The 26,944-nt window shown below is 39.2% G+C and overlaps 1 protein-coding gene across 1 annotated transcript in view; it reads left to right on the top strand.

The window, feature by feature from the left end:
* The window catches only part of itgb6 (integrin, beta 6), a 64,444-nt gene extending 41,558 nt beyond the window's left edge, over nt 1–22,886 (top strand). Inside the window, exons 11-15 of the mRNA XM_073047393.1 lie at nt 6,054–6,276; nt 10,362–10,459; nt 14,804–14,923; nt 18,309–18,475; nt 18,820–22,886. Coding sequence (XP_072903494.1) covers nt 6,054–6,276; nt 10,362–10,459; nt 14,804–14,923; nt 18,309–18,475; nt 18,820–18,915 — 704 coding nt within the window. The 3' untranslated portion in view covers nt 18,916–22,886. The remainder of the gene's footprint in view (nt 1–6,053; nt 6,277–10,361; nt 10,460–14,803; nt 14,924–18,308; nt 18,476–18,819) is intronic.
* Nucleotides 22,887–26,944: the final 4,058 nt, after the last annotated feature.

Below are 26,944 nucleotides of genomic sequence, written 5' to 3'. Positions count from 1 at the left end.
TGGTCTATACTGGTGTAAACTCTACTTTGGATCACAGTTAAATATACCTAGTTGATGCGACTGGAAGTCAGACATACTTTAGTCTTATGCAGTGCTTAACTTTTCAAAATCTGAAGTTGATAAATGAAGATTAATTTTGTTTCAATGGTTAGAAAATAATATCTGCTGTCAATCCAGCCATTAACCTTCATTTCTGAAATTTAGTTGTGCATTCCTGTTTTGCCGAGCTCCAAGCCACAGTTAGTTCTTCTAAATTCTGCAGCATCACCATATTGGTTGCACTATTTTTTCTCTGGATAGGACCCAATGTATTTGTAATCCTAGACTTAGAGTTATATTGCTTTTCATTCCATTATATGTCTGATGAAAACATTCTTTCAGATAAAGTTTCTTGCTAAACATCTCTAATTTCAATAAGGATTCCGTGTAACTACACAATTCTTTGCAGTTCCCACATACAAAAATCACTCATTTGAAAAATATTTTGCTAGTGAAAATTTTTTGCTAGTTTACTTCTTCACCAGTGCAGTTCCTTAAGTCATAAATAAAAAAAAACAGCTTGCATTTACACACCAGTTCCAGAAACATACAGAAAATAAGTAATCAGCCAATAGTTGTGAATGCTAAGATTATATTTCTGTGGTGAAAGTGCAAATAATGAGTCATGAATTTTACTTCTGTATCTTGATATCTTAGTCTGTAAGCAGAAAGGATTTTGTGAAAAGGTAATTTACAATCATCTGCTAACAAGTTAAGATGAATAGTTACAGAACAACTTCAGGCACCAAGTAGGTAATCATTTCCCGCCTTGAACATCCAAAAAGTCTGATATGAGATTTATTACTTATTTGAAAACCAGGACATCTTAACAGATTGTGTTACTTAGATATGATGCAATACATGGGCAAATTAGCAAGATACCAACACATGGGCAAATTAGCAAGATACCAACACATGGGCAAATTAGCAAGATACCAACACAGTGCCAAAAAATTGCTAAGATGAATTTGTCAGACTGTGTCCATCATACATATAATAGCCCATTCAGTCCACTCTAATATATCCCTCTCAACAGCATTCTCATACCTTCTCCCCATACTCTTTGACTCCATGACAAGTCAAGAACCAATCAACCTCCACTTCAAATATACTCAATGACTTGGCTTCCACAGCCACCAGTGGCGGTGAATTCCACAGATTCACTACCTGCTGGCTAAAGAAATTCCTCCTCATCTCTGTTTGAAACAAACCTCCCTCTATTCTGAGGCTGTGCCCTCTGGTCCTAGTCTCACTCACTATAGGAAACATCCTCCCGGCATCCACTTTATCCAGACTTTTCAATATTCAATTGGTTGCAATGAGATCCATCATCATTCTTCTAAACTCCAGTGAGTACAGGACCAGCGGCATCAAAGACTCCTCATTTGTTAACACTTTCATTCCTCGAATCATTCTCATGAATCTCCTCAGGATCCTCTCCAATGCCAGCACATCTTTTCCTAGATAAGGGGCCCAAAGTTGCTCACAATACTCTGTGACCAATGACTTATAATCCTTGCTCTTATATCCTAGTCTTGATGTGAATGCTAACATTGCATTTACTTTCCTTACTGCTGACTCAAACTGCAAGTTGACCTTCAGGGAATCTTGCACAAGGACTCTCAAGTCTGTTTGCACCTCTGATTTTTGAATTTTCTCACTGTTTCGAAAACAGTCTATGCTTTTATTCTTTCTACCAAAGTGCATGACAGTATACTCCTGTACACTATATTCCTTCTGCCACTTTGCCGATTCTCCCAACCTGTCCAAGTCCTTCTGCAGACTCTCTGCTTCCTCAAAACTATTTGCCCCTCACTACTTTTATATTGTCTGCAAACCTTTACAGCTCTCTAAAATTCCAAATTTAAATTTTTACCCGGTTATTAAACAATCTTCACGGATTTGGATTCAGTTTTGAAATTTTTGAAATTTTAAACTATTTAAGTTGTCTAGTTTTTTATATCGAAACTTTTCATTTAAACCTTCAATAACCGACCCCATTTTTCTTCTATGGAAAAATAAAGGGATCTGTTTTTTTACAGATTTATTTTATAATGGTCGATTGATGACTTTTGAAGAGTTAATTAATAAATACTCTCTCGCTCATACACATTTTTTGCAATATTTTCAGGTTAGACTTTTTTTACAACAATATTTACCTAAGTTTCCATACTTACAAGAATCTGATTTGTTGGATACCATTTTGAAATTGAATCCTTTAGTGAAAGGTTCCATTAGCAGAATTTATAATTTACTCTTGTTACAAAAAGAGAACCTATCACTGAAGATTAAACAAGATTGGGAGAGAGAACTTAATATGACCTTTGTGAATGAAGATTGGGTTTGAATTTCGAAAAATGTAAATTATTACTCTATATGTGCCAATCATTGTCTAATTCAATTTAAAATTGTCCATCGTTATTATTTAACAAAGGAGAGACTATCTAAAATATTTCCTAGTGTAGATAATTATTGTGATAGATGTAAAACTGAAGTAGCTACTTCGTCACACATGTTCTGGTCATGTTCTTCATTAAAACTGTTTTGGAAATCTTTATTTTCTACAATCTCTAAAGCTTTGAAAATTAATTTACAACCTAATAGACTGATTGTTCTATTTGGAATAGTTTCGCATCATATTCAGGGTATTTCATCTTCAGATCAACATGTAATTGCATTTGTTACATTGTTGGCAAGAAGGGCTATTTTATTAAAATGGAAAAATATCTCTTCCCCAACATTGATTGAATGGTTTTCTCAAGTAATGTTATGTCTCAGCTTGGGAAAAATTAGAAGTAGAACTTTTGAACCTCAATTTGATTTTGAGAGAAGATGGGGTTCTTTTGCCAATTATTACCATTTAATTTGAATTATTCTATATGGTTTCCTTCCAATTTTATTATCTTTAAAAAAAATGTGAATTGCCAGTTGATGAATTTTATTTTCTATATATTTAGATGATGGTTAAGCGTATTGCTTCCGGGGGTTGATTCCTAATGGGGTTTTTTTTGTAGTTAATGGGGGTTTTTTTTCTCAGTTAGATGGGGTTCTTTTTTTCCTTCTTTTTTCTATATATAAATTTTTTTTCATTTTTATATATGATGATTAGTTTTTTTTCTTCTTCAGCTCTATTAATTGTATACATATTAGTTTGCTGATATTTTGTATTATTCTATAGTTGTAGAAGATTATGTATTAATAAAAAAATTCTAAAAATGAAAAAATGAAATGAAATGAAACTTGCCCAAGTAACATTCAATTCCATCATCAAAATCATTAACATATAACATTAAAAAAATTGGTCCCAACACTGACCCCTGCAGAACACCACTAGTCACCAGTAGCCCGGCAGAAAAGACCCCACTGTGCCAGTCAGCCATTCTTCTATCCATGCTAGTATCTTTCCTGTAATACCATGAGCTCTTATCTTGTTTAATATGTACGGCACTTTGTCAAAAGCCTTCTGAAAATCCAAGTTAACAATGTCCACTGTCTCTCCTTTGTCTATCCTGCTTGTTATTTCCTAAAGAATTCCAATAGATCTGTCAGACAAAATTTCCCTTTCAGGAAACCATGCTGACTTTGACCTGTGCCTCCAAGTACCCTGAAACCTCATCCTTAGTAATGGACTCTTAACATCTTCCCAACCACTAAAGTCAGGCTAACAGGCCTATAATTTCCTTTCTTCTACCTCCCTCATTTCTTAAAGATTGGAGTGATATTTGCAATTTTCCAGTCCTCCAGAATCATTCCAGGATCTAGTGATTCTTGAGAGATCATTATTAATGCCTCCAGAATCTCTTCATCTACCTCTTTTAGAACCCTAGGGTGTAATCCATCAGGTACAGGTGACTTGCCTATCTTCAGACCTTTCTTCTTCCCAAGCACCCTCATCTTAGTAATATCAATAAGTCTCAACTTTTGCCCTCTGACACTTGAATTTCTGGCATCGTGAAGACTGAGTACATAAGTTCATCCACCATTTCTTCATTCCCCATTACTATCTTCTCAGCATTATTTTGCAGCAGTCCAATATCAACTCTGGCCCTCTTTTACTTTTGATATATTTGAAACAGCTTTTGGTATACATTTTTACATTATTGGCCAGCTTACCTTGATATTTTATCTTTTCTCTCCTTATGGCTTTTTTTAGTTGCTTTCTATTGATTTTTAAAAGCTTCCCAATCCTCTAATTTCCCACTAATTTTTGCTATATTATATTCCCTCTCTTTTGCTTTTTTTGCTGTCTGTGATTTCCCTTGTCAGCCACAGTTGCCACATCCCCCCCCCCCCCATTTAGAATACTTATTCACCTTTGGAATGTATTTATCCTGCACCTTCCGAATTTCTCCCAGAAACTCCAGCCATTGCTGTTCTGCCATCATCACTGCTGGTGTCCCCTTGCAATCAACTTTGGCCAGCTCCTTGCTCATCCCTCTGTAATCCCCTTTAATACTGATTAATCCACTCTAATACTGATACATCTGACTTTATCTTCTCCCTCTCAAATTGCATGGTGAATTCTATCATACTATAATAGGTTCCTTTATCCTAAGCTCCCTCAACAAATCTGGTTCATTACACAACATCCAATCCAGAATTGCCTTTCGCCTATTGGGCTCAACTACAAGCTGCTTTAAAAAGCCAACTTGTAGGCATTCTACGAATTCCATCTCTTGGAATCCAGCACCAACCTAATTTTCCCAATCTACCTGTATATTGAAATTCACCCATTACTATCTTAACATTGCCTTTTTACATGAGTTTTATTATTTCCAATTGTAATTTGTACCCCACGACCTAGCTACATTTCAGGGGCCTGTATATAACACCCTTCAGGGTCTTTTTACCCTTCATTTTTCACCAACAGAACCAACAACCCCTCTGCCTACCCGCTGGTCCTTCATTTCAGACTGTAAAATTAAATTTTACAACTGAATTTTTGCAGATCCTGAAAATATGAAATAAGAACTGAAAGTTTAGAAAATACTCAGTGTCTGTTTCTTTAGAGTTATCATATTTGGTTTGGATTATGGGATACAAAATGTCGAATGCAGTTGCAGAGAGTTGAGGATTATTTTAATATAGACTTGATTTATGCTTGTTCCTCTATTCAAACCCATTTTCAGCTTCAGTGTCCGCTGTTTTCACTAATAAAGCCTCTTTTAATGGATTTGTTTTAACTCAGAGAAGAATAATTTGCATGTGCATGTGCGCGCGCACACCACACACACACACACACACAAGCTATTTCAACAAAGACAAATATTAAATTACAAAATCTCAGATTCACATGATTATCAGGTTCAACCTGTGTTAACGCAAACTACCATGATACACACTGTAGCAACAGCGTCACTGAATGAATAACACAGCTGGGGGAGGCTATTCCACCTATTGAGTTTGTGCTGGTTCTTATAAAGACAATTTCATTTGGAGCATTTCATTGCTCTCTCTGAAAATCCCTGCAAGTTAATTTCCTTAAAGAATTTATGAATTTACTTTCAGAGGCTACTATTAACTTTACATTAAATCTGCACTTAAAATGCCAGGTTCTGATTGTATAAACAAGATTTTTCTAACCTCAATTTGTCAATCATCTTGCAGCTATGCTTTCTGCTTATTGACCTTGCAGCTAAGAGAAGCTTTATTTTTTCCCTTAAACTTACTCCATTTTATACACCCCAGTCGAATTTCCAAAGCTCTTCAGCTTTATTAGCTCCTTGAGGGCTGTTAACATGGATTATAATCAACCAGCTTCCTTCCTTAGATTTATTTTAATGCCTATACATAATTGTTTTAAAGGAAATTTAAGGACTCAAGGCTCAGCCTATGTAAAAATGTTACAGCAATTCAATTTGGCCAGTTAACATCTGAATTAACTGCCTATATATATTCAGCTAACAAACTGGAACTTAGAATGCAAATAGTTTTAATAGTACGACCTATAGTATGTATGGTTTGGGATGGAAATTGGATTTAACTGAAGTTTTGATGGTCATTCCTTTCTCTAGGGCATGGATCATGTGACTGTGGGGAATGCCATTGCGACCAAGGATGGATGGGTGAATATTGTAACTGCACCACAAGCACAGACTTGTGTATTTCCAAAACTGGAAAACTATGTAGTGGGCGTGGCGAGTGCAAATGTGGAAAATGTGTCTGCTCACATTCCGGAGCCTCTGGAGATAGATGCGAAAAGTGCCCAACTTGTTCTGACCTCTGTTCTTCTAAGCGGTAATTTGCACAGCTCTTACAAATCGTTATCTCTGGATATCCTTTTCTTAATGCATTCCCTTTGCTTTCCTGAGAACCAAATTTGAATTAAAAAATAACAAACTGGTGGAGGAATTCAGCAGGCTAAGTAGCATCAATGGGGAAAAGGAGCTGCTGACCTCTTGGGTTGAGACCTTGCATTGACGTTCAAAGTAAATTTTATTATCAAAGTACATATAAGTCACCATCTACAACCCTGAGATTCATTTTCTTGTAGGTGTACTCAGCAGATCTATAGAATAGTAACTAAAACAGGACCAGTGAAAGATCATCTAGAGTGCAGAAGACAACAAACTGTGCAAATGCAAATATAAATAAGTAGCAATAAATAATGAGATCATGAGATAATGAGATAAAGAATCCTTAAATTGAGATCATTGTTTGTGGAGACATCTCAGTGGATAGGCAAGTGAGTGCAGTTATTCCCTTAATTCAAGAGCCTGATGGTTGAGGTGTAGTGACTGTTCTTGAACCTGGTGGTGCGAGTCCTGAGGCTCTTGTACCTTCTGCCTGATGGCAGCATCGAGAAGAGAGCATGACCTGGGTGGTGGGGATCTCTGATGATGGATACTGCTTTCCTATGTGATGCACCATCAATAACTCTCCGAGACGTAAGGTGAGATATAGGCTTTTATTGGCTGGAAGAAAGAACAAGCAGCAATTGACCACCATACTACATCCTGGAGACTGAGGGCAGGGCTCAGGCCTCAATCGCCTTTATACCGGGGTCTGTGGGAGGAGCCACAGGAGCAGTCAGCGGGGTGGGGGGGGGCGTGTCCAGACAGGTATATGTAGTTCACCACACTATGCCATCAGGATGGAAAGTGGAGAAGGAAGATAACTGGCTTAAAGAAGAGCAGGGAACTTTGGTATTTTGCTCCAGATTCCAGCATGTGCATCACTTATAGCCTCAATATTGGACTGCCTTTAAATTGTTCTAGCAGCTTTTTGAATCACTGCACATTTGCTGTGTGATTCATAGTAATATTAAAGCTATTCAAAGGACTGCTAAAATCATAGATTCATGCAATTTGGAAACCAGTCCTTAAGCCTACCAAATCTAGAATGAATATCAGTAATCCTATACCAATTATGATTTTATTCTCCCCAACATTCCCATGTTCTACCACACCCTTCCACACTAGCAAGTCAGGACTGAGTAAGATTGAAAGTTAGATGTATTAGTATTACAATGAAGTAATGGAAGTTAAGGAGGCATGAGAGAGGAGCTGGCCATTGTTGATTAGAAGAGGACACTATCAGGGGTGATGGCAGAACAGCAATGGGTAGAGCTTCTGGGAGCAATTCAGAAAACACAGGAAAGACACATCCCAAAAATGAAGAAGAATTTTAAAGGGAGGACGAGAAACGAGGCAATTGTGGCTGACAAGGAGTCAAAGACCGCATATAAGGAAAGAAGAGGGCATATTATATAGCAAAAATTCGTGGGAAGTTTGAGGATTGAGAAGCTTTTAAAAACCAGCAGAAGAAAACTAAAAAACCACAAGGAGAGAAAAGATGAACTATGAAGGTAAGCTAGCCAATAATATAAAGAGGATACCGAAAGTTTTTTCAGACATACAAAGAGTAAAAGAGAAGCAAATGTGGATATTGGACTGCTGGAAAATGACGCTGGAGGATAAAAAATGGTGGATGATCCTAATAAGTATATTGCATCCGTTTCCACTGTAGAAGACACTAGCAGTATGACAGAAATTTGAGAGTGTCAGAGGGCAGAAGTGAGTATCGTTGCTATTACTAAGAGAAGGTGCTTCGGAAGCAGAAAAATAAGAAGGTAGATGCTGTAAGTCAGTGATTCCCAACCACCGGTCCGCAACCTGGTGGTAGGGGACCACAGCTGTAAGTCACCTGGTTCAGATGGACTACACCACAGGGCTCTGAAAGGGGTAGTTGAACAGATTGTGGAGGTATTGGTTATGATCTTTCAAGAATCACTAGATTCTGGAATGGTTCTGGAAGACTGGAAAACTGCAAATGTCACACCACTCTTTAAGAAGTGAGGAAGGTAGAAGAAAGGAAATCACAGGCTGTTAGCCTGACTTCAGTAGTTGGGAATATGTTGGAGTTCATTATTAAGAATGAGGTTTCGGGATACTTGATGGCAAGTGGTACAATGGGTTTCCTTAAGAGAATATCTTGTCTGACATATCTATTGGAATTCTTTGAGGAAATAACAGGCAGGATAGACAAAGGAGAGTCACTGAATGTTGTTTACTTGGATTTTCAGAAGGCCTTTGACAAGGTGTCACACATGGACTGCTTAACAAGATAGGAGCCCATGGTATTACAGGAAAGATACTAGCATGGGTAGAAGATTGGCTGACTAGAAGGAGGCAAAGGATTGGATTTTCTTTTCTGGTTGGCTGCCATTGACTAGTGGTGTTCCACAGGGGTTAGTGTTGGAACCACTTTTTCTCACATTATATGTCAATGTTTTGGATGATGGAATTGATGGGTTTGTGGCAAGGTTTGCAGACAATACAAAGATAGGTGGAGGGGAAAGTAGTGTTGAGGAAGCAGGGTATCTGCCGAAGGACTTAGACAGATTGGGAGAATGGTCAAAGAAGTGGCAGATGAAATATACTGTAGGGAAGTGTATGGTCGTGCACTTTGGTAGAAGGAATAAAGGGTGCTTTTTAACTGGGGAGAAAGTTCAAGAATCTGAGTTGCACAGGGACCTGGGAGTCCTTCTTCAGGATTCCTTAAAGGTTAATTTGCAGGTAGAGTCGGTGGTGAGGAAGACAAATGCATGTTACCATTCCTTTCGCGAGGGCTAGAAAATAACAGCAAGGATGTAAGACTGAGTGAGGCTTTATAAGGCATTGGTCAGATAACACTTGGAGTATTGTGAGCGGTTTTGGGCCTCTCATCTTAGAAATGATGTTCTGGCATTGTAGAGGGTCCAGAAGAGGTTCACAAGAATGATTCCAGGAATGAAGTGGTTGATGTATATGTAACATTTGATGGCTCTGGGACTGTATCTGCTGGAGTTTAGAAGGTGGGATCTCATTGAAACTTATCAAATATTGAAAGGCCTCAGTATGGAGTGGATGTACCCTATAGTGGGAGAGTCTAAGACTGGATGGTGTAGCCTCAGAATAGAGAGATGTCCATTTAGAACAGAAATGAGGAGGAATTCCTTCAGCTAGAAGCATAGTGAATCTGTGGAATTCATTGCCACTGGTGGCTGTGGAGGCCAAGTCCTTGAGTATATTTAAAGCAGAGGTTGATAGGTTCTGGATTAATCAGGGCTTCAAAGGTTACGGGGAGAAGGCAGGATAGTGAGTTTGAGAGTGATAATAAATCATCCATCAAGAAATGGTGGAGCAGACTCAATGGGCCGAATGGCCTAATCCTGCTCATATATCTTAAAGTCTTCTGAACTCAGGTCGCTATATTTGTAAGAAAGCAGATTCACTGTGTGCAGCTTAAAATCAGCCCTTACCCAAGCAATGAACTGTCAGTTGTCCTTTGTTTTCAAGGAGCCCTTACCTGTTTTGTTTCAAAGGTCATAAGTGATCTAATTTCTAATTTACAGGCAATTTCTGTGGCTAATTCAAAAGTGCTCTCTTCTACTTCATGTTGCTTAAAATGCATTTAAAAGCTATGAATATCTAAAGCTATTTTTGCAGAAACAGCAGGAGGAGGGATTTAACTTTTTTGTGTACTTTGGCTTCACTAAACTGTCCTTTGAATAATGACTGTCAGGGCATCAACTATATTAAATGTGAATATCTCAAAAATTCCTCAAATTTCAGAATGTACGTGACACTTGCAGACTCCCCCTGCACACCCTCGGGTGTTTGTTAACACAAACAATGCACTTCACTCGTGTGTTTCGCTGTACACCTGGCAAACCAACTTGAATTATGAATCTTGGAAAGGCATTTTGCCAAGTTAGGATATGCATTATATTTACAGTTGAACAAAATGGGTTGGTCATTAAATCTTAAGGAGCACATATATTTCAATTTTTCAGTGAAAAAGAGCTGTTGTTAATCTTGAGGATAATTTTGTTTTTTCAGAAGTTGTGTTGAATGTCACCTTTCTAAAGTGGATGGTTCAACAGATGAATGCCAAGAGAAATGCCTGCTCGCTGATTCTACTGTCAATCAAACAGCAGGTAGTATATTTGATTTCTTAATTGTTTGCAGAAGGAGGTCTCCTCCTAACCCTGAAGTGAAAATATGTAAAATATTATTAATTTAAGGTAAGTTTCATGACATGAATTAATGTCAAAATCATAATAATCGGTATAGTTTGTGGATTGGAGTCTGTAGTTCACGTTATGATGTCTGCTTTCTGGTTGCTTCTTTTTTGTTGCTATTTTTACTAGGGTGGACTGGCTCCGCAGCCTGAAGTTAATGAATGACACAGAGCAGATTGAGCTGAACTGAATATGCCTGAACTGGTTCGATGATTTGTGGTTTCATGTTCCTCGCTCAATTTTTTTGCCATTTGAGCAACTTGTTCTTTTTTTTTGTTCCTTGGGGGGTTTGATGTTTTTCTTTGAACAGGTTCCATGGTTTTCCACCTTTGTTTTGTGGCTGTTTTTAAGCGTATAGCATTGAGGAAGATGGATGAATTTAGCAAATCTGGACTGGGGTCTGCTGGGGTTTCCTGAGAGATTTTGTGGGTGGGACTTGTTCTGCCCTGCCCATAACACTTGATTATGCCATTCAAGTCCGGACATCATTTTGGTTCTGGTCACTCAGCTCCAGAATGACGCTCAGCTGGAGGGCTGAAGAAGTGCTATAACGGTCAGCTGAAGAATGCTTTAAGGAAGTGCAAGATCAGACCTGAGGACTTTTGCACAGTACTGTATTTGTTGAAGTGAAGCAGAGAGCCAGTTTGTAAATCTAGCGGGATCAAAAGGTTTTGGGAATGGTGAGGATGGTGTGCCACGGAAGGGGTGTAGGTCAGTTGGCAGAGAAGCAGTTTCAGGAATGGAGGGTGGCGTCGGTGCAGACACACCCAGTCCTGAGTCACCAGGGAAAGTCATTTGATTTTAAACGATTGGTTTATTATGAATAAACTCTTCTCGGGCTTCCAGCTGGTTACAGGTATCCATTTTAACCGATGTTTCGACGACAGACTCCTCTGTTTTCATCAGGAACGATGCCTAAGCACATCTAAACCAGTGGTATATATACCCCATCATCTGTTCCTCCTTATTGGTTAGTCCTCAACCAATCAGGTTTCTGCTGTCCCACTTTGTTTATAATTGAATTCCGGTTCTTTCTTAGAGTGAGATCTTCAACTTTGTTAAAATTCCTCTTCTCTAGTTTCATTTCAATGGCTTCCTTCGCCAGGCAGTTCCAAAAGCCATTGTAGTTTTGCGCTGTTGAAGTCAAACCCATGGCCATTTCTAATGCAATATTCCACTACCGCTGAGTTCTCCAGGTAACTCAAACAGAGACTCCTCCTGTGCCTCTTGATGCGGGTTTCCACCATGCACACTGTCTGACCGATATACGCTGCTCTGCATTCACAAGGAATCCTGTAAACGCCAACCGTCCTGAGTCCCAGATTATCTTTGACCCGCAGAAGCTGGAATTTCAGCTTCCTTATGGGCTGTGGGTGCTATTAACCCAGTATTTCTTCAGGATCCTGGCAATCCTTACAGAAACCATGGAAATATAGGGAAGACGGGCGGTAGTGACGGTTTCCTTATCGTTGTTAGGTTTCCTGGTTTTTCCATCAGCCCTTTTGAGGGAGCAATTGACTTCTTTCACCTTGTAGCCATTCTGTAGGAACATCATGTGTAGTCATCTGATTTCCTTGTGGAGATTCTCTGGGTCCAGAATAGCTTACGCACGGTTAATTCAAGTGGAAAGAAACACTGTCCATTGGGAAGCGTGATGGTGGCTGTTATTGTTGAGGTATGAGTCCGTGTGAGTGGGCTTCTGATAGATGCCATGCCCGAGGCTACCATCTGGCTTCTGTTGCATTAGACTGTCCAGGAATGGGAGGCAGCCACTCTTCTCCATCTCCATCGTAAATTGAATGTTTGGACGTATACTGTTCAGATGATCATGTACCTAGAGTCCATGAGGCCACGCTACGAACAATTGGTTTATTGATCATTGCAGAATGTCTCTCTGGTGCATCCTGGTCCTTCCTTTTTCCCTTCCCCTTTTCCCCAATCACGATTCCCCTCTCCTTGCTCCCTTCCCTCTCTCGGTCCACAACAGAGACCGCTATCAGAATCAGGCTTATCACACTCAAATATGTCATGGAATCTTTTTTTTATGGTGGAAGCAGGACGTTGCTATATTTAAAATCCTCATTACTACAATACTACAGTACTGTGCAAAAGTTTTAGGCACTCTTGCTATATCTATGTGCCTAAGACTTTAGCACAGTACTGTAGTATTGCTTCTTTCACTGTTTCTGTTTTCTTTTTTGAAAAACACTCTCTAAGAGGCTTTTATTTCCTCAACCTCTGCACCACAGATTCAGATGCAATTTCCAGGTAGCAACTAGGCTTCAAGCTATGTAGAACAGAGGTTCTATCCCTCTGATGGTAAAAAATAAAATAAAGCAGATAATTAAAAAACATGGTGTAAAATAGTATTTCAAAAGACGTACAAGGAAATATGAAATCTCAACATTAAAAGGTATGCCTTCTCCCTTGCCACCTCATCTGAACTACATCATTATCATCTTAGGATCTCAGTTCTTTTCACCAATCTGACACAAGATCTGAGGTAAATTCTAGTATGACAAGGTCCTGTTGTTGGACACAATGGGAACGTTGCTAGTTCCCTTGAGCACTGCTGCCCTCAGCCAGCAAGATTTGTTCCATGTTTTCCCGATGTAAACCCAGGCTTACTCAGCTGTTAGTATTTTTATTGGAATCAAGCCTACCTCCAGCCCACAAGAGCTGGAGCCAGCTTTTAGACCTCTTTGATTCCTTCAGGAATCAGATTAGTTAAGTCCAACTCATCTTGCACATGGTCTGTGAGGCCAGGCAGCTTATACTGATGTAAATTCTGGACTCATTGGGGAGGTGAGATTTATTGGTAATAGATATGGTGTGATACTTTTTGCCAGAGGGTTAGAGTGTAGATATAGAGACGTATTGTCGCAACTATACAGATTACTGGTGAGTGCTTTTGACAGTTTTGGTCTACTTATTTAACAAATGATATACTGGTATGGGAAGCAGTCCAAAAGAGAATCACAGGGTTAAGTCTTGGGAAGAGAAAGTTGTCCTATCTTGATAAGCTAGAGTGATATTGCTTGGGCAGGGGTTCCAAACCTGGGGTCCATGGACCCCTTGGTTAATGGCAAAGATCCATGGCATAAAAAAGGTTGGGATCCCCTGGTTTAGAAGAATAAGGGGTGATCATATTGGAAGATAAAAGATCCTAAAGGTGACTGTAGACTTTGAGATATTTCCACTAGAGGGAGAATTTGAATCAGGAGGTCAACTAATTACAATTAGTTACAAATTAGGAAGCAGTCATTTTAAACTGATAGTTGTCAGATTTTTTTTCTCTCTGAGGGACGTGAATCTCTGTCCATTTAGTCTCATCTCTGAAAACGAGCAAAATTGCCTCTGTAGTGTCAAATGGAATTGTGAAATTGTTCAAGTATGGAATTTAAGTTAATTTGATTAATGTATACTTAAGTTTCCAAAAAATCATAGATCAGTATAGATATGTTTTTTATTGGCTCTTTAATGTTTTAAGCAAAATAATAGATTTATCTGTTTAAATATTATTGCTTTTCTGGTACTTATTTTGAAAGTTTTTAAATGCTATACATATTCTGCAATTAGCATATACAACAGTTCATTTCTGTGTGACAGGAGAACTCACATCATTGTACAGTAATCTCTGTTTTATTATTTCATATGGTATTATTGCACATTGGTAAATTATTCAGTTTATTATTATACTGTACTTTATTATTGCTAAGTGTGCTTTTAAATGTTGCTGCTGTAACAAAAGTATTTCCCACTCGGGATCAATAACATATTTATTATTATTATATCTACTTGAAATACTCAGTCCATCTGAAGAATTTCAATATAATTTTGATTATATGATTGGCTATTAAGTGTACCATAATCGAGACATAGTTATTGTTAGAACTGACAGTTTTGCAACATGTGAAATACTGGCCATCAAATGCAGCAGAAAGTTTGTGATTAATGCTTAAAGACTCTGCACTCCCAATTTTATTAAAGCTTTGTTGAAGAAAGATTCACACATGCCTTTGTTGGCTAATGCTGTTGGACCACACATGGAGTTACTAAAGTGAACAAGAGCTGAGAATCCTTTGTAATAATCCATTTGAGTGGAAAACGGGATTCCAAAATGTTATACTGACAGATTATTTCATTAGTCATGCATAGAAAAATTCAGCCGTTTAGGAGAGCATTCATATAGTTTCAGTATGAGTTCTCTAACTTTTGAAATTATATTTGAATCTGTATATTTTCAAACTATTTTTATAGACTTTGAAGAAAACCAAGCTACTTACTGTACTTTGAAAAGCAGCAATGACTGTAAAATGTCATTTCGTTTATTTAAATATGAAAATGGAGAATCACTTCTTTTTGACCTTGAACAATACGGTAAGATTGACAGTGCATTATTTCATATCCGTGCATAAAAGCCTAGTACATTTCTGTCATGCCACAAGATGGTAGATAAATGTGAGGCAAAAATGTTCAAAAATGAGTATGAATTTGTTAAATTACATTAAGTACAGTCCAAATGTTACTTGTCACACTGCAGTTTTCAACACCATTTCTAGAGAAAGCTTCCAAGTCACATTCAATTAAGTGTAATAATCTATTGAGACAGGAATAAATAAGAGATGAATGCACAAGCATCATGGCAACCAATTCATTGTGAAGGTACATTAAAAAAAAAATCTTGGAAATATCCAGTAAGTCAGGTAGCTTTGTGAAGAGTGAATCACTGGATAATCTTGTAGCCCATTGACTTTTTATCAGAGCCAGGCAGAACATTAGAGCATCACAATATTACAAGGCATTGTTGAGGCCTAATTTGTTGTATTGTGTGCAGTTTTGATCATCTATGTACAGGAATGATCTAAATAAGATTGAAAATAAGAAAGAAAATTTACAAGATCTTGCTGGGACTGGAGGACCTGAGTTATGAGGAAAGGTTGAATAGGTTCAAATTTTATTCCCTAGAATGTAGAAGATTGAAAGATGATTTGATAGTGGTGTACAACATTGAGGGGTATAGAAAGAGGAAAATGCCTGCTTGCATTTACCCTGAGGTTGGGTGAGACTACAATTAGAAGTCATTGATTAAGAGTAAAAGGTGAGAGAGTGGTGAGAGTGTGGAATGAACTGCAAGCGCAAGTGGTTTATTTGAGTTCAATTTCAATGTCTAAGAGAAGTTTGGATAGATACACGGATGGGAAGGGTATGGAGGGCCAAGGTCCAAGTGCCGGTCAATGGCATTAGGCAGTTTAAGTGGTTCAGCATGGACTGGATGGGTGGAAGGGCCTGTTTCTGTGCTGTAGTTTTCTATGACTCTATAGTAAATTAAATAACTAATCAGACATTAATCATCAGAGAACATTTGATCTCAGAAAGGAACAGGTATGTTGCAGCCAAACTACTTTGAATAACTTTAAAAAGCAAAAAAGCTGCAGATGTTGAATTCCTGAACTACAAACAGCAAGTGCTGAAAGTGTGAGTTTCACTTTGAAGTGGCACGAGTGAGATCCATTGGGAGAGCGGAAACTATTGAAGAGTGCAAGTCTCATTGTGTTGGGTTTCACCTCGAAGTAGCGAGAGCAAGGTCTGTGTGAGAGCGGGAACCATTGAAAAGAGTCATTCTTGTATGTGACTTTCACTTGGGCCAGTAAAAGGAAGTGAGGTTTAAGCAGACTGGTCGTTGTAGGAGGGGCCGTGGTGTGAGTAGACAGAGTAGAGTAGGGAACTGAGGCTTTAGCGAGAAGAGCTCGGAGGCCAAGGTCCCAGAGAAAGTTTTGGAGCAGCCATTGTGTGAGTGGACTTGTGTAGGGGCCTGAGGATTTGGCAGGGCAGCTCAGGTGAGTAGCAGGTAAAGACAGGTAAGTTTTTGGTTTGTGGTTAACTAAAAAGATACCAAATTACAACCAACTAAGTAAAATAGGGATGCAGGATCAGGTGATGTGTTGTAGCTGGTAACACCCCATTCTGGCTCCTGATGCTCACATCTGCAGATTGCTCGAGGAACTGTGGCTCAAAGTGGATCACCAGGAATCTGAGCTTCAAACTCGGCGTTGCATTAGGGAGGGGGGAAAGATCCGGCACACTGTGTTTGAAGAACCTATTGGATTAGCGACTTCAAATTTGGTCTATGGCCAGGGACAGGATGTGACTGTGAATGAGGCAGGTAGAGGAGATGAGGAGGCAGTGCTGAACATGCCTCAGCCCTTGAGCTTGCCCAACAGGGCTGAGATTGTTGCTGTCTTTGAGGATCAGTATGGGGGATATAGGAACGATGTGTTTGGCACCATGGTTCAGGAAGCCCCCAAGAGCAGGGAATGAAGTGAAATGCAGTTGTAATTGGGGAAAACATTGTCATGGCAATAAACATAGTTCCCTGTTTCAAGAATTGAAACTGAAGGCTATGATGTCTGCCGGATGTGTGGGTTTGGGACATATCATCTGACCTGCAGAGGAATTTGGAGTGGGAGGTGAAAAATCCATTTGCTGTGGTCTATATCTGTGGTATATATTTAGGAAAAACAAGGAAATAGGTTATGTTGAGGGAATTTGAGCAATGAGGGATTAAACTAAAACAAAGCACCAACAAGGTAATAATCTCTGGATTGTTACTTGAACAATGTGCAAGTTGATGTAGGGTTAATAAAATTGTAGAGCTAAGTGTGTGGCTCAAAATCTGTTGTAGAAGAAATAGGTTTGAATTTGTGGAACATTGGCACCAGTATTGGGGAAAGAAGGAGCTGTTCTGATGGGACAGGCTCCATCTGAAGCATGCTGGGACCAGGGTCCTGGCAAATCAGAAAACTTGGGCTTTGAATAGGTCTTTAAGTGAAATAATGGGGGGAGTGACTAATAGATTGACAAAGTATAGATAAAGTAAAAGGGAAGGAGAGTGCAAGGGATGTCTCCAGAATAGAGAGTAAGACTAAAAGTTTAGAAAGGGATATGAATTTAATGGCGTGCAATATAGAGACAAAATTGAAAGGAAGGGTTGTGAATACAGGACTAAAGGTGTTATATTTGAATACATGCAGTGTACAGAATAAGGCAGATGATCTTGTGGCACAGTTAGAAATTGTCAGGTATGACATTGTAAGATATTCTTTCAGTAAGGAGAGAAAAGATAAAATGTGAAGTTAAGCTACCCAGTAATATATAAGATGATGCCAAAAGATATATAAATAGTAAAAGAGCTGAGACTGGACATTGGACCACTGGAAAATCATATTAGAGAGGTAGTAATGGGGAACAAAGAAATGGTGGATGAACTGATTAAGAATTTTGCATCAGTCTTTCACAGTGAAGGCTGATGCAAAACTTACGGTAAATATTCCCTGCCATTGACTTGTATTTAATGCCTAGACTGTGAAGGAAAATGTGGCACTTTTAAAAGGGAGCAAAACGCTAAAGCAGCACACACAAAATCCTGGAGCAACTCAGCACCAGGCAGCATTCATGGAAATGAATAAACAGAGTAAACAGTAAATTAAATTCAATTCAATTAAACTCATGAGTCCTGAAGAAGAATCTCGGCCCAAAACATCGACTGTTTACTCTTTTCCATAGATGCTGCCTGGCCTGCTGAGATCCTCCAGCATTTTTATGTGTGTGGCTTTAGATTTCCAGCATCTGAAGATTTTCTCATGTTTGAAATCCTATACTTAGATCAGTTTTTGGTTGGTTAGAGAGAACAGAACCCGGTGGAGGTTGAAACAGAACAATATCATTATCAACAACATGTTGAAACATTTTGTTCCTTTTGCAGAATGTCCTTTGCCACCAAATGTTTCTATGATAGTTTTGGGAATTTCTTTGGCTATCCTTGTTGTTGGATTGGCAATTCTCTTTATCTGGAAGATGCTTATATCCATCCATGACCGCAAAGAGGTAGCCAAATTTGAAGCGGAACGAGCAAAGGCTAAATGGCAAACGGTATGTATATATTGTATATATGTAATGTAATTCTGGAGCATAAAACACTTGAAAATCTATAAGTTAAAGCCATGCATAGTTCTGCCAAATACATAAAGCAATTGTAGATAATGTAACATTTACTACTAAGAGTTAATTTAATAAGAATATGTATAAATTTCAGAACTGATTTCTTTTATTAATATTACTGATATGATTGTAATATAACTGGAACTAGTAATGAACTATAGCTTGCAATAAACCACAGCAATAGAGATAATTCAGAATTGCTTACCGGCTTAGTATTAGAACCTTATAAATGTTTCTAACACTTCTTACTGAATTTACGTATATTGTATTTTCAGGGCACAAACCCACTTTACAGGGGTTCAGTTTCCACATTTAAAAATGTGACCTACAAACATTATGAAAAAAAGGAATTTACTACATTTAAGAATTAATCGTTAATTTATTGGAAAATAGTAAGTTCTACAAAAAAAACAAAGGTAGCTTTTTATCCCTTGTGATCTCCAGTACAGCTATATTTACTGTATAAACCTGTTTTAGTTGCCTCCCTACTATATGTAGGGATCGCAACAGCATATGTATATTTTGAATATTTTATGTATATTTTGGAGTGCTTGTGATGATCAGGATGTGAAATCTTGGGGAAATATATTCATCTTGTGTGCTAATATTGGAACTGGTTTATTATTGTCATATGTACTGAGGTACAGTGAAAAGCTGGTCTCGCTTTTCACACTGTTCATACCGATCAAGTCATTTCACAGTGTACTGAGGTATTACAAGGTAAAACAATGACAGATTGCAGAATAAAGTGTAACAACTGCGGAGAAAGTACGGAGCAGGTAGACAATTAGATGTAAAGTTCAAAGTAAATTTATTATCAAAGTAAGTGTACAAGCCTGAGATTCAATTTCTTCCAGGCATGCTCAATAAATCCATAACAGAATAATAGCCATAATAAAATTAATAGAAGACCGCACCAACTTGGGCATCCAACCAGTGTGTAAAAGACATCCAACTGTGCAAATATAAACAGAAAGAAATAATAATACTAAATAAATAAATAAACAATAAATATCGAGAACATGAGATGAAGGATCCTTGAAAATGTCCATTGGTTGTGAGAACATTTCAATGATAGAGCAAGTGAAGTTATCCCCTTTGGCTCAAGAGCGTGATGGTAGAGGAGTAATAACTGTTCCTGAACCTGTTGAAGTTCCTGTACCCCCATCCTGAGGCAACAGTGAGAAGAGAACATGGCCTAGGCAGTGGGGATCCTTGATGATGCTTTCATCCAGGTGCGAGGTAGAGATTGTGAAGTCAGGAGTCCATCATTAGGGAGCCATTCAATAATCTTCTAACAGTGGTCCAGAAGCTGTCCTTAAGCCTGGTGGTATGTGCTTTCAGGCTTTTGTATGTATTGCCCAATGAGAGACGGAAGAGGAGAAAATGTCTGAGATGTGGATACTATAGAGAGAGTGCAGAGGAGACTTATAAAGGTGTTGCCTGGATTGGAGGGTGTTACTTATGAGAATAGGTTGAGTGAAATTGGCCTTTTCTCCTTGGAGCGATAGAGGATGAGAGGTGACCTGATAGAGGTGTATAAGATGATGAGGGGCATTGATCATGTGGATAGCCAGAGGCTTTTTCCCAGGGCTTAAATGGCTAACATGAGGGGGCATAGTTTTAAGGTGCTTGAAAATAGGTACCATGGGGATGTCAGGGGTCAGTTTTTCACAAAGAGAGTGGTGGCAGTGGTGGAAGCTGATACAATAAGGTCTTTTAGGAGCCTCTTGGACAGGTACATGGAGCTTAGAAAAATAGAGGGCTATGCGCTCGGGAAATTCTAGGCAGTCTCTAGAGTAGGTTGTATGGTCAGCACAACATTGTGGGCCAAAAGGCCAGTAATGTGCTGTAGTTTCTACGTTCTATGTGTGGTGTTGTCAATTATGCTGGCCATTTAACTGAGGCAGCAAGAATTTTAGACAGGTTCCATGGAGGGGAATCTGGTTTCTGTGATACACTGGGCTGTGTCCTTAAGTCACAAGTGTTTCTTATAGTCATGGGCAGAACAATTGCTATTACCAACCCAAGATCAATCTAGATAATATGTTTTCTTTGATGAATTGAAAAAAATTGGTAAGGGCTGATGGTGACACCAAATTTCTAGAGCCTTCTGAGGAAGTAGAGCCACTGGTGAGTTTTCTTGATCATGGTATCTACATACTATTGGTGATGTTCACTCTTAGGGACTCAAAGCTGTCAATCGTCTCGACCTCAGTCCTGTTGATACAGACAGGAATATGTGCAATAGATTGTCCATGTATTGCCTCTGCGCTTACATTCACTTAATATGGAAATGCAACAAAGTGATTGAGACAGGTACAATCATCACCATCATTATGTGCCGTGCTGTTTAACCTGGGTGATATCATGGTCCCATGGCCGTGATTGCTCTTGGCAAATATCTCTACAGAAGTGGTTTGCCATTGCCTCCTTCTGGACAGTGTGTTTACAAGACAGGTGACTCCAGCCATTATCAATACTTTTCAGAGATTGTCTGGCCGCATAATCAAACCTGTGATCTGTACTGTCTGCTCATACCACCGTCCACCACCTGCTCCCATGGCTCACATGACCATGATCAGGGGCTAAGGGACTACACCTTGCCCAAATGCGATCTAAAGTCCAGCAGAGGGAAGGAATACCTTACAAAATCCAAAAGACGCTTGGACATGTACATGGGCAGGAACAGCTCAGATGGATATGGGCCAAAGAGAGGCAAATGTTACTCACTTAGATGAGCATCTCTATTTGCACGCACAAGCTTCAAGTTCAGTTAAATCCTCTACTAGTGCCTTCTCTTTATTATAATGTGTTGCATTTCTCACTCTCAAATATTGGTTTCCTGATATTTCTGATTAATTGATAGTTTCCTCAGCAGAATTGCTTAACAGTTATTTCCTTGTTCTCCAATATTAATCTAGCTAAAAATGCTTCATATAAACTGCAGGAGCCATGTATCTATTTTCTGTCTATTTCGTCTTGCGCGCTTCTTGTGGCTCACGGTAATTTGTTACATTGTTTGGGTATGTGGTAGAAGCAAATGAGTATAGTTACGTATTCACACTTTGTCTTAGTTTAGTTCAGTTGAGAGCGAGTGAGCCGGGGGTGATATTTTCTTGTTGACTGCTTAGTTACGCTTAATTACACTAATCTGAATGTTAATTACTCATTTCATGACATCGCTATTTTAGTTTTGTTAGTTTTTTTATCGCTGTAAGATCATTTGTCTTTGCTGGTTTCGAAATAAAGGACTGAATGTATTTCTTTCGACTTTAAACTCAGGAGCGCAATTCCCATACTCAGTCCCTCAGCAGTTTTGGTTTATTTTTCAAGTAATCTCTACATAAAGTACATATAATACAACCTACAGCTAATTTATTACACTACAAATAAAATGCAAGCTACTCCCCCTTATGTGGTCCCTTATATTTGATCTTCTCTTCGGTTTTTGCTCTTCTAGTACTGGTAAATAATACAATAACTGTCATATTAATGTGGAAGAATATGTTTTATGTAATAGCCAAAGTACCAGCTGTGTAGGAATCTCCAATATTCTGGCCAGTATTTGTACTAATTATCAAGTCATTGTGATATGTCTGTTTGTGGGAGCTAATTTGGGTAATTTACTTTCAAGTTTCTTTTTTTTAGTATGAAAGTAATTTCACTTCTTAAAAAAGTTTAGGATAACCCAAGTTTTGTAGACACTATCTGACTTTGTTCTGGAGGGGAATTCATTGATGAAGCCACTGCGAGTGACTGAATCAAGAATGCAGCCCTGCCATCCTTTCTTCTACAAGGTGACCCTGATCAGTAGGAGCTAATCTCTTTGCCCCTGATCCCTAAAGTCTTCTGTATCGTTTGGGCTTCCTGATGCCAAGCTCTCTCCAGAATCAGTTCTCCTATCCTTATTGGACAATGAGGTCATGAACCAAATCCATGGCATAGTAGGTGAGTAGATACTCTGTCTGGTCATAGACAACAACAAAGTGAAGAGACAATGGATGCATCTGCTTTTTTTGTGGTTAGGACCTGCTTTAGTAATTTTCCATCTTAAGGAGTAGACATCTTTTTTTGGATGGGTTAGTATTACATATTTGTATGGCGGGGTGGAGATATGTCTCTACCAAAGGAGGTGTAAGGCACTCCTTCCCTCCTCTAGCCTGCAGGTCACCCTTGGGCAAGGTGTAGCACCTGCTTAGCCCCCGATCAGGATCACGTGAACCCATGGGAGCAGGTGGTGGATGGTCGTATGAGCAGCTGGTGCACATCACAAGACCTGGTTATGCAACCACTGATGCCAGGCGGACAATCTCTGAAGAGTATTGACAATGGCTGGGGTTACCAGTCTTGCAAAGACACTGCCCAGAAGAAGGCAATCGCAAACCACTTCTGTAGAAAAATTTGCCAAAAATAATCATGGTCATGGAAAGACCATGATCACCTACATCATATGACATGGCACATAATGAGCGAATGAGTATTATCTATATTGTACTGCTTCCATTGCTTCAGCTATTTAAAATGCATGGAGTCTTTGTTGTGTTTTTCTCCTGGTTGGCAGCCTACCTATGCACTGCTAGCAGTTGTTTCCTGTTTAGCGGCATGATAGTGACAGAAATAAGACTTTTGGAAGCTGTTTCTTCTACACATGGAAGCTCTGATGTGAGCCATCAGCCATTTCATGATGTTGGATTACATCTACGCTGCTTGAGGCTGTCATCTATGTGACGATGCTATTGATTCCATTCAGAACCCACGTTTTTGCAAGATGTCACCGAGCTGTGACCTCCGTTTAGTCACAGCTCATATTTAGTTGTTTTTTTTTCATTGCTCTCTAGGTTCATAAGGATGGTCTTGGGGACGGAGAGCAGTGTTAGGGGCCAGGTTAGAGTTTAGGGACGTGGATGTGAGTGAATTAGAGATCAGTCTGGAGTCCATGTCACCTCTCCACTTTCCGAGGCCAGTGACATGGACGTAGGATATCGATAGTTGGATGTCGGGTCGAGGGACTACCAATTCAGTAAGCAGTCTGGAGTCAGAGTTCCACTTGGGGAGGAGGAATGTGTTCCAATGACCCACCAGGTCGCAAGGCAGCAAGGCTGGAGTTTGTAGCCTCATGTTGGAGGACCATCGTCGGCTGGTCTAGAGTTCGAAGCCTAGTGTTCAGTGATTGGCGTGAGCTGGGATCAATGCCAAGTATCAAGGCCCAGGGGTCAAATCAGAAATCTAGAATTCGAGGCCCATTGGCCGGAGCTGAGTGTGTGAATCTTTGCAAGGCTGCTGGCGAAGTCAAAGCCCAGTGTCTGCAGGTCAGAGTCCACTGGAGGCTTGTCCTGAGGTTAAAGGACTGTGAATGTGGGTGGGAGGGAGAAATGGGGTTTGTTTTGTTGCTTGTTGTGTCTGTGCTGTGGGTGCTGGTTGTTAACGCAAACAACATATTCCACTGTAGGTATGTTCTGGTGTACACATGGTAAATAAACTTGAATCTTGAGACTTGAGCCTTCTTCAATGAAACACATCCATGTTTTCTCAGCAATACTCCCAACAATGATTTCAACACTACTTCCTTTTACTGCATACTAACTCTAGCTTTGGAAGGACTCCTGCCACATTTGAATGTAGATAAGATTTTTATTTAATTTCCCCATTCGACTTCTGTTATATTATCTGAATATTTACCGTGAGAGCTCCTGAATGTTCTGCTCAAAATATCACAGTCCAGATGGAAGTCTGATAAAGGTATACAAAATTATGGGGGATATAGATAGGGTAAATGCAAGCAGGGTTTTCTGACTGAGGTTGGGTGCAAAAACAACCAGAGGTCATAGGTTAAGGGTGAAAGGTGAAAAGTTTAATAGGAATATGAGGGGAAACTTCTTCATTCAGAGGGTCATGAGAGTGTGGAATGAGCTGTCTGTACAAGTGGTGCATGCAAATTGGATTTCATGTTTAAGTGAAGTTTGGATACATAAATGAATAGAAGGGGTATGGAGGCCTATGGTCCAGGTACTGGTTGATGGGAGAAGGCAGTTTAAATGGTTTCAGCATGAACTAGATGGGCCAAAATGCCTGTTTCTGTGCTGTACTTCTCTCTGACCCTATGACTCTATATTTGAAGAACTTCTATGTGTTTCACCTATAGTGCTTATAGCCCTCTTGTTAGTGTTAGCCACATTTTAAGTTTACTGAGTAATGCAGCTATTAGTCTGTTTGATGTCATGGTCTACGCAGACCAATCACATAACAGGGCAACACATACAAAATGCTGAAGGAACTCAGCAGGCCAGGCAGCATCTGTGGAAAAAGGTACAGTTGACGTTTCAAGCCAAAACCCTTTGATAGGATTGAAGAGAAAAAGCTGAGTAGATTTAAAAGGTGGGGGGAGGGGAGAGAGAAACACAAGGTGATAGGTGAAACGTGGAGGGGGAGGGATGAAGTAAAAAGCTGGGAAGTTGATTGGTGAAAGAGCCAGAAAGCCATGGAAGAAAGAAAAAGAGGGAGGAGCACCAGAGTGAGGAGATGGGTGGGCAAGGAGATAAGGTGAGGAAGGGAAAAGGGGATGGGAAATGGTGAAGTTTGAGAAATCGATGTTCAAAGTCACGTAATAGGGCAGGCAACAACAGTTTAACTCAATGACTGGGCAAAGATTAAATCTGTACCACGAATCCCCACTTAAACTTTCAGGCATTGCTGGATTTTGATCCCTCTTCCATGATACTAAATTTACAATTTTTACAATTTCTTTCAGCTAACGATCTCTTATTTGCTAGGACATTCAGGTTCTGCCTGCTTCTAGCCTTCAGGAGATCCTGTTTCTAAATAAATGCTAATACTGGTATTGGCTCATATTAGTCAATACAGGCCCTGTGTGCACTTCATGTAAGTAACTAAGCAGCGTGAGGAAGATTCTTGAAAAATCTTGGATATTTATTTAATTCATGGTGAGTATAATATGAAAGTGGAACATATATAGTATTTATTTTGTTGATCATTTCTATAACTGTTTTAGTGTCCCTATCTGTCTTGAAGTTGAACACCAAAGTGTACTTCCAGAAAATATTTCAGAATAGAATAGGTAAAGGCCTGTGTTGAAAATCTCTACTCTATCAATGAAATATTGCTTCTCTGACCTTCATCCCAGGTATTAAATCACAAGAACATACTCTGAAGTGTTTTTCATTAAAGACAACCCTGTAATTGGCATTTTCTATATTTTTACAAAGCCACAATATAAAACCTTGCCTTTCAGTAAAGGATCTTTGACTTGAAACGTTTCGTTCCTTTTCCACCGATGCTGCCTGACCTGCTAAAGGCTTCCAGCATTTTCTGTCTCCCCCACCCCCCACTGCTCCGCCTCTGTAATCTCTGCTGCCTTCCAACTCTTCGACCATGTACTCACCCGGACTTGATCCTCCACCCCTTCGCTCCATCTTTTTATTCTGGCCTGTTCCTCCTTTCCATTCGTGAACAACCATCCCGGCCAGCAACATTAACTGTTTATTCACTTCCATTGATGCTGTCTGACCTGGTATGTTCCTTCAGCATTTTGTGTGTGTTTCTTAGCATTTTCTGAATTTACTTCACATTTCTAGCATCTGCAGTTAAGTGATTTTTCACTGACTATAAACCCTTGCATTCATTCCACAATTCAATCAACAGAATTTTCATTACTGTAGGTGTTCTCACGTTATGACTGTTCAGGCTACTGAAGCTTACCCTTACAAAATTCACAAATCCTTATGCAAAACCACGAGAGACAGAATAAAAGTTCTGATGAAGGGTCTCAGCCCGAAACGTCAACTCTTTTCCCGCTGAGTTCCTCCAGCACTTTGTGTATGTTACTTTGGATTGCCAATATCTGCAAACCATCTCATGTTTAGAATAAAATTTCACTCGGTGAATTTATGTGGAAACAATATAGTCAACATAACCTAAAATTTCTGTTGCAGATTGTGTTTTTTGATGCATGCACAGATGACAGGCTTTCGTGTTAGAGAAAATCATTACATGGCACATCCATTCCTTCCTGTAATTAAGAGGTGGGCTAGTCACTTGTATTTGTAGATAAATATCAACTTAACAAGTATGGTAGATGGATAATTATAGATGAATCCAATTAACTATTATATTTTCCTTATTGTATGGTATTAATATTTTGAAAGATGCAAGAAAACCTATTTGGATTTAGAGTATTAAGGTAACCACAGGAAAGGAACTACATGGATATGTAATCATTTTGCCACAGAAACTCCACAGTAGTTCTGCTGACCTCTAGTGCTGACAGTGTGCCTACGACTAAACAGTTTTCTTCTAGGTGCTTGGATTTCCTCCTGCTCCCAAAAGATGTTTAGGTTGGTAGGTTAATTAGCCGCAGTAAATTTGTGTGGAGAAGTGGTA

The sequence above is a fragment of the Hemitrygon akajei genome, chromosome 5, assembly GCF_048418815.1.
Source record: "Hemitrygon akajei chromosome 5, sHemAka1.3, whole genome shotgun sequence".
Taxonomy (NCBI): domain Eukaryota; kingdom Metazoa; phylum Chordata; class Chondrichthyes; order Myliobatiformes; family Dasyatidae; genus Hemitrygon; species Hemitrygon akajei.
Note: the sequence above shows the minus strand (reverse complement) of the source record. Positions and strands in the feature narration are given on the sequence as shown.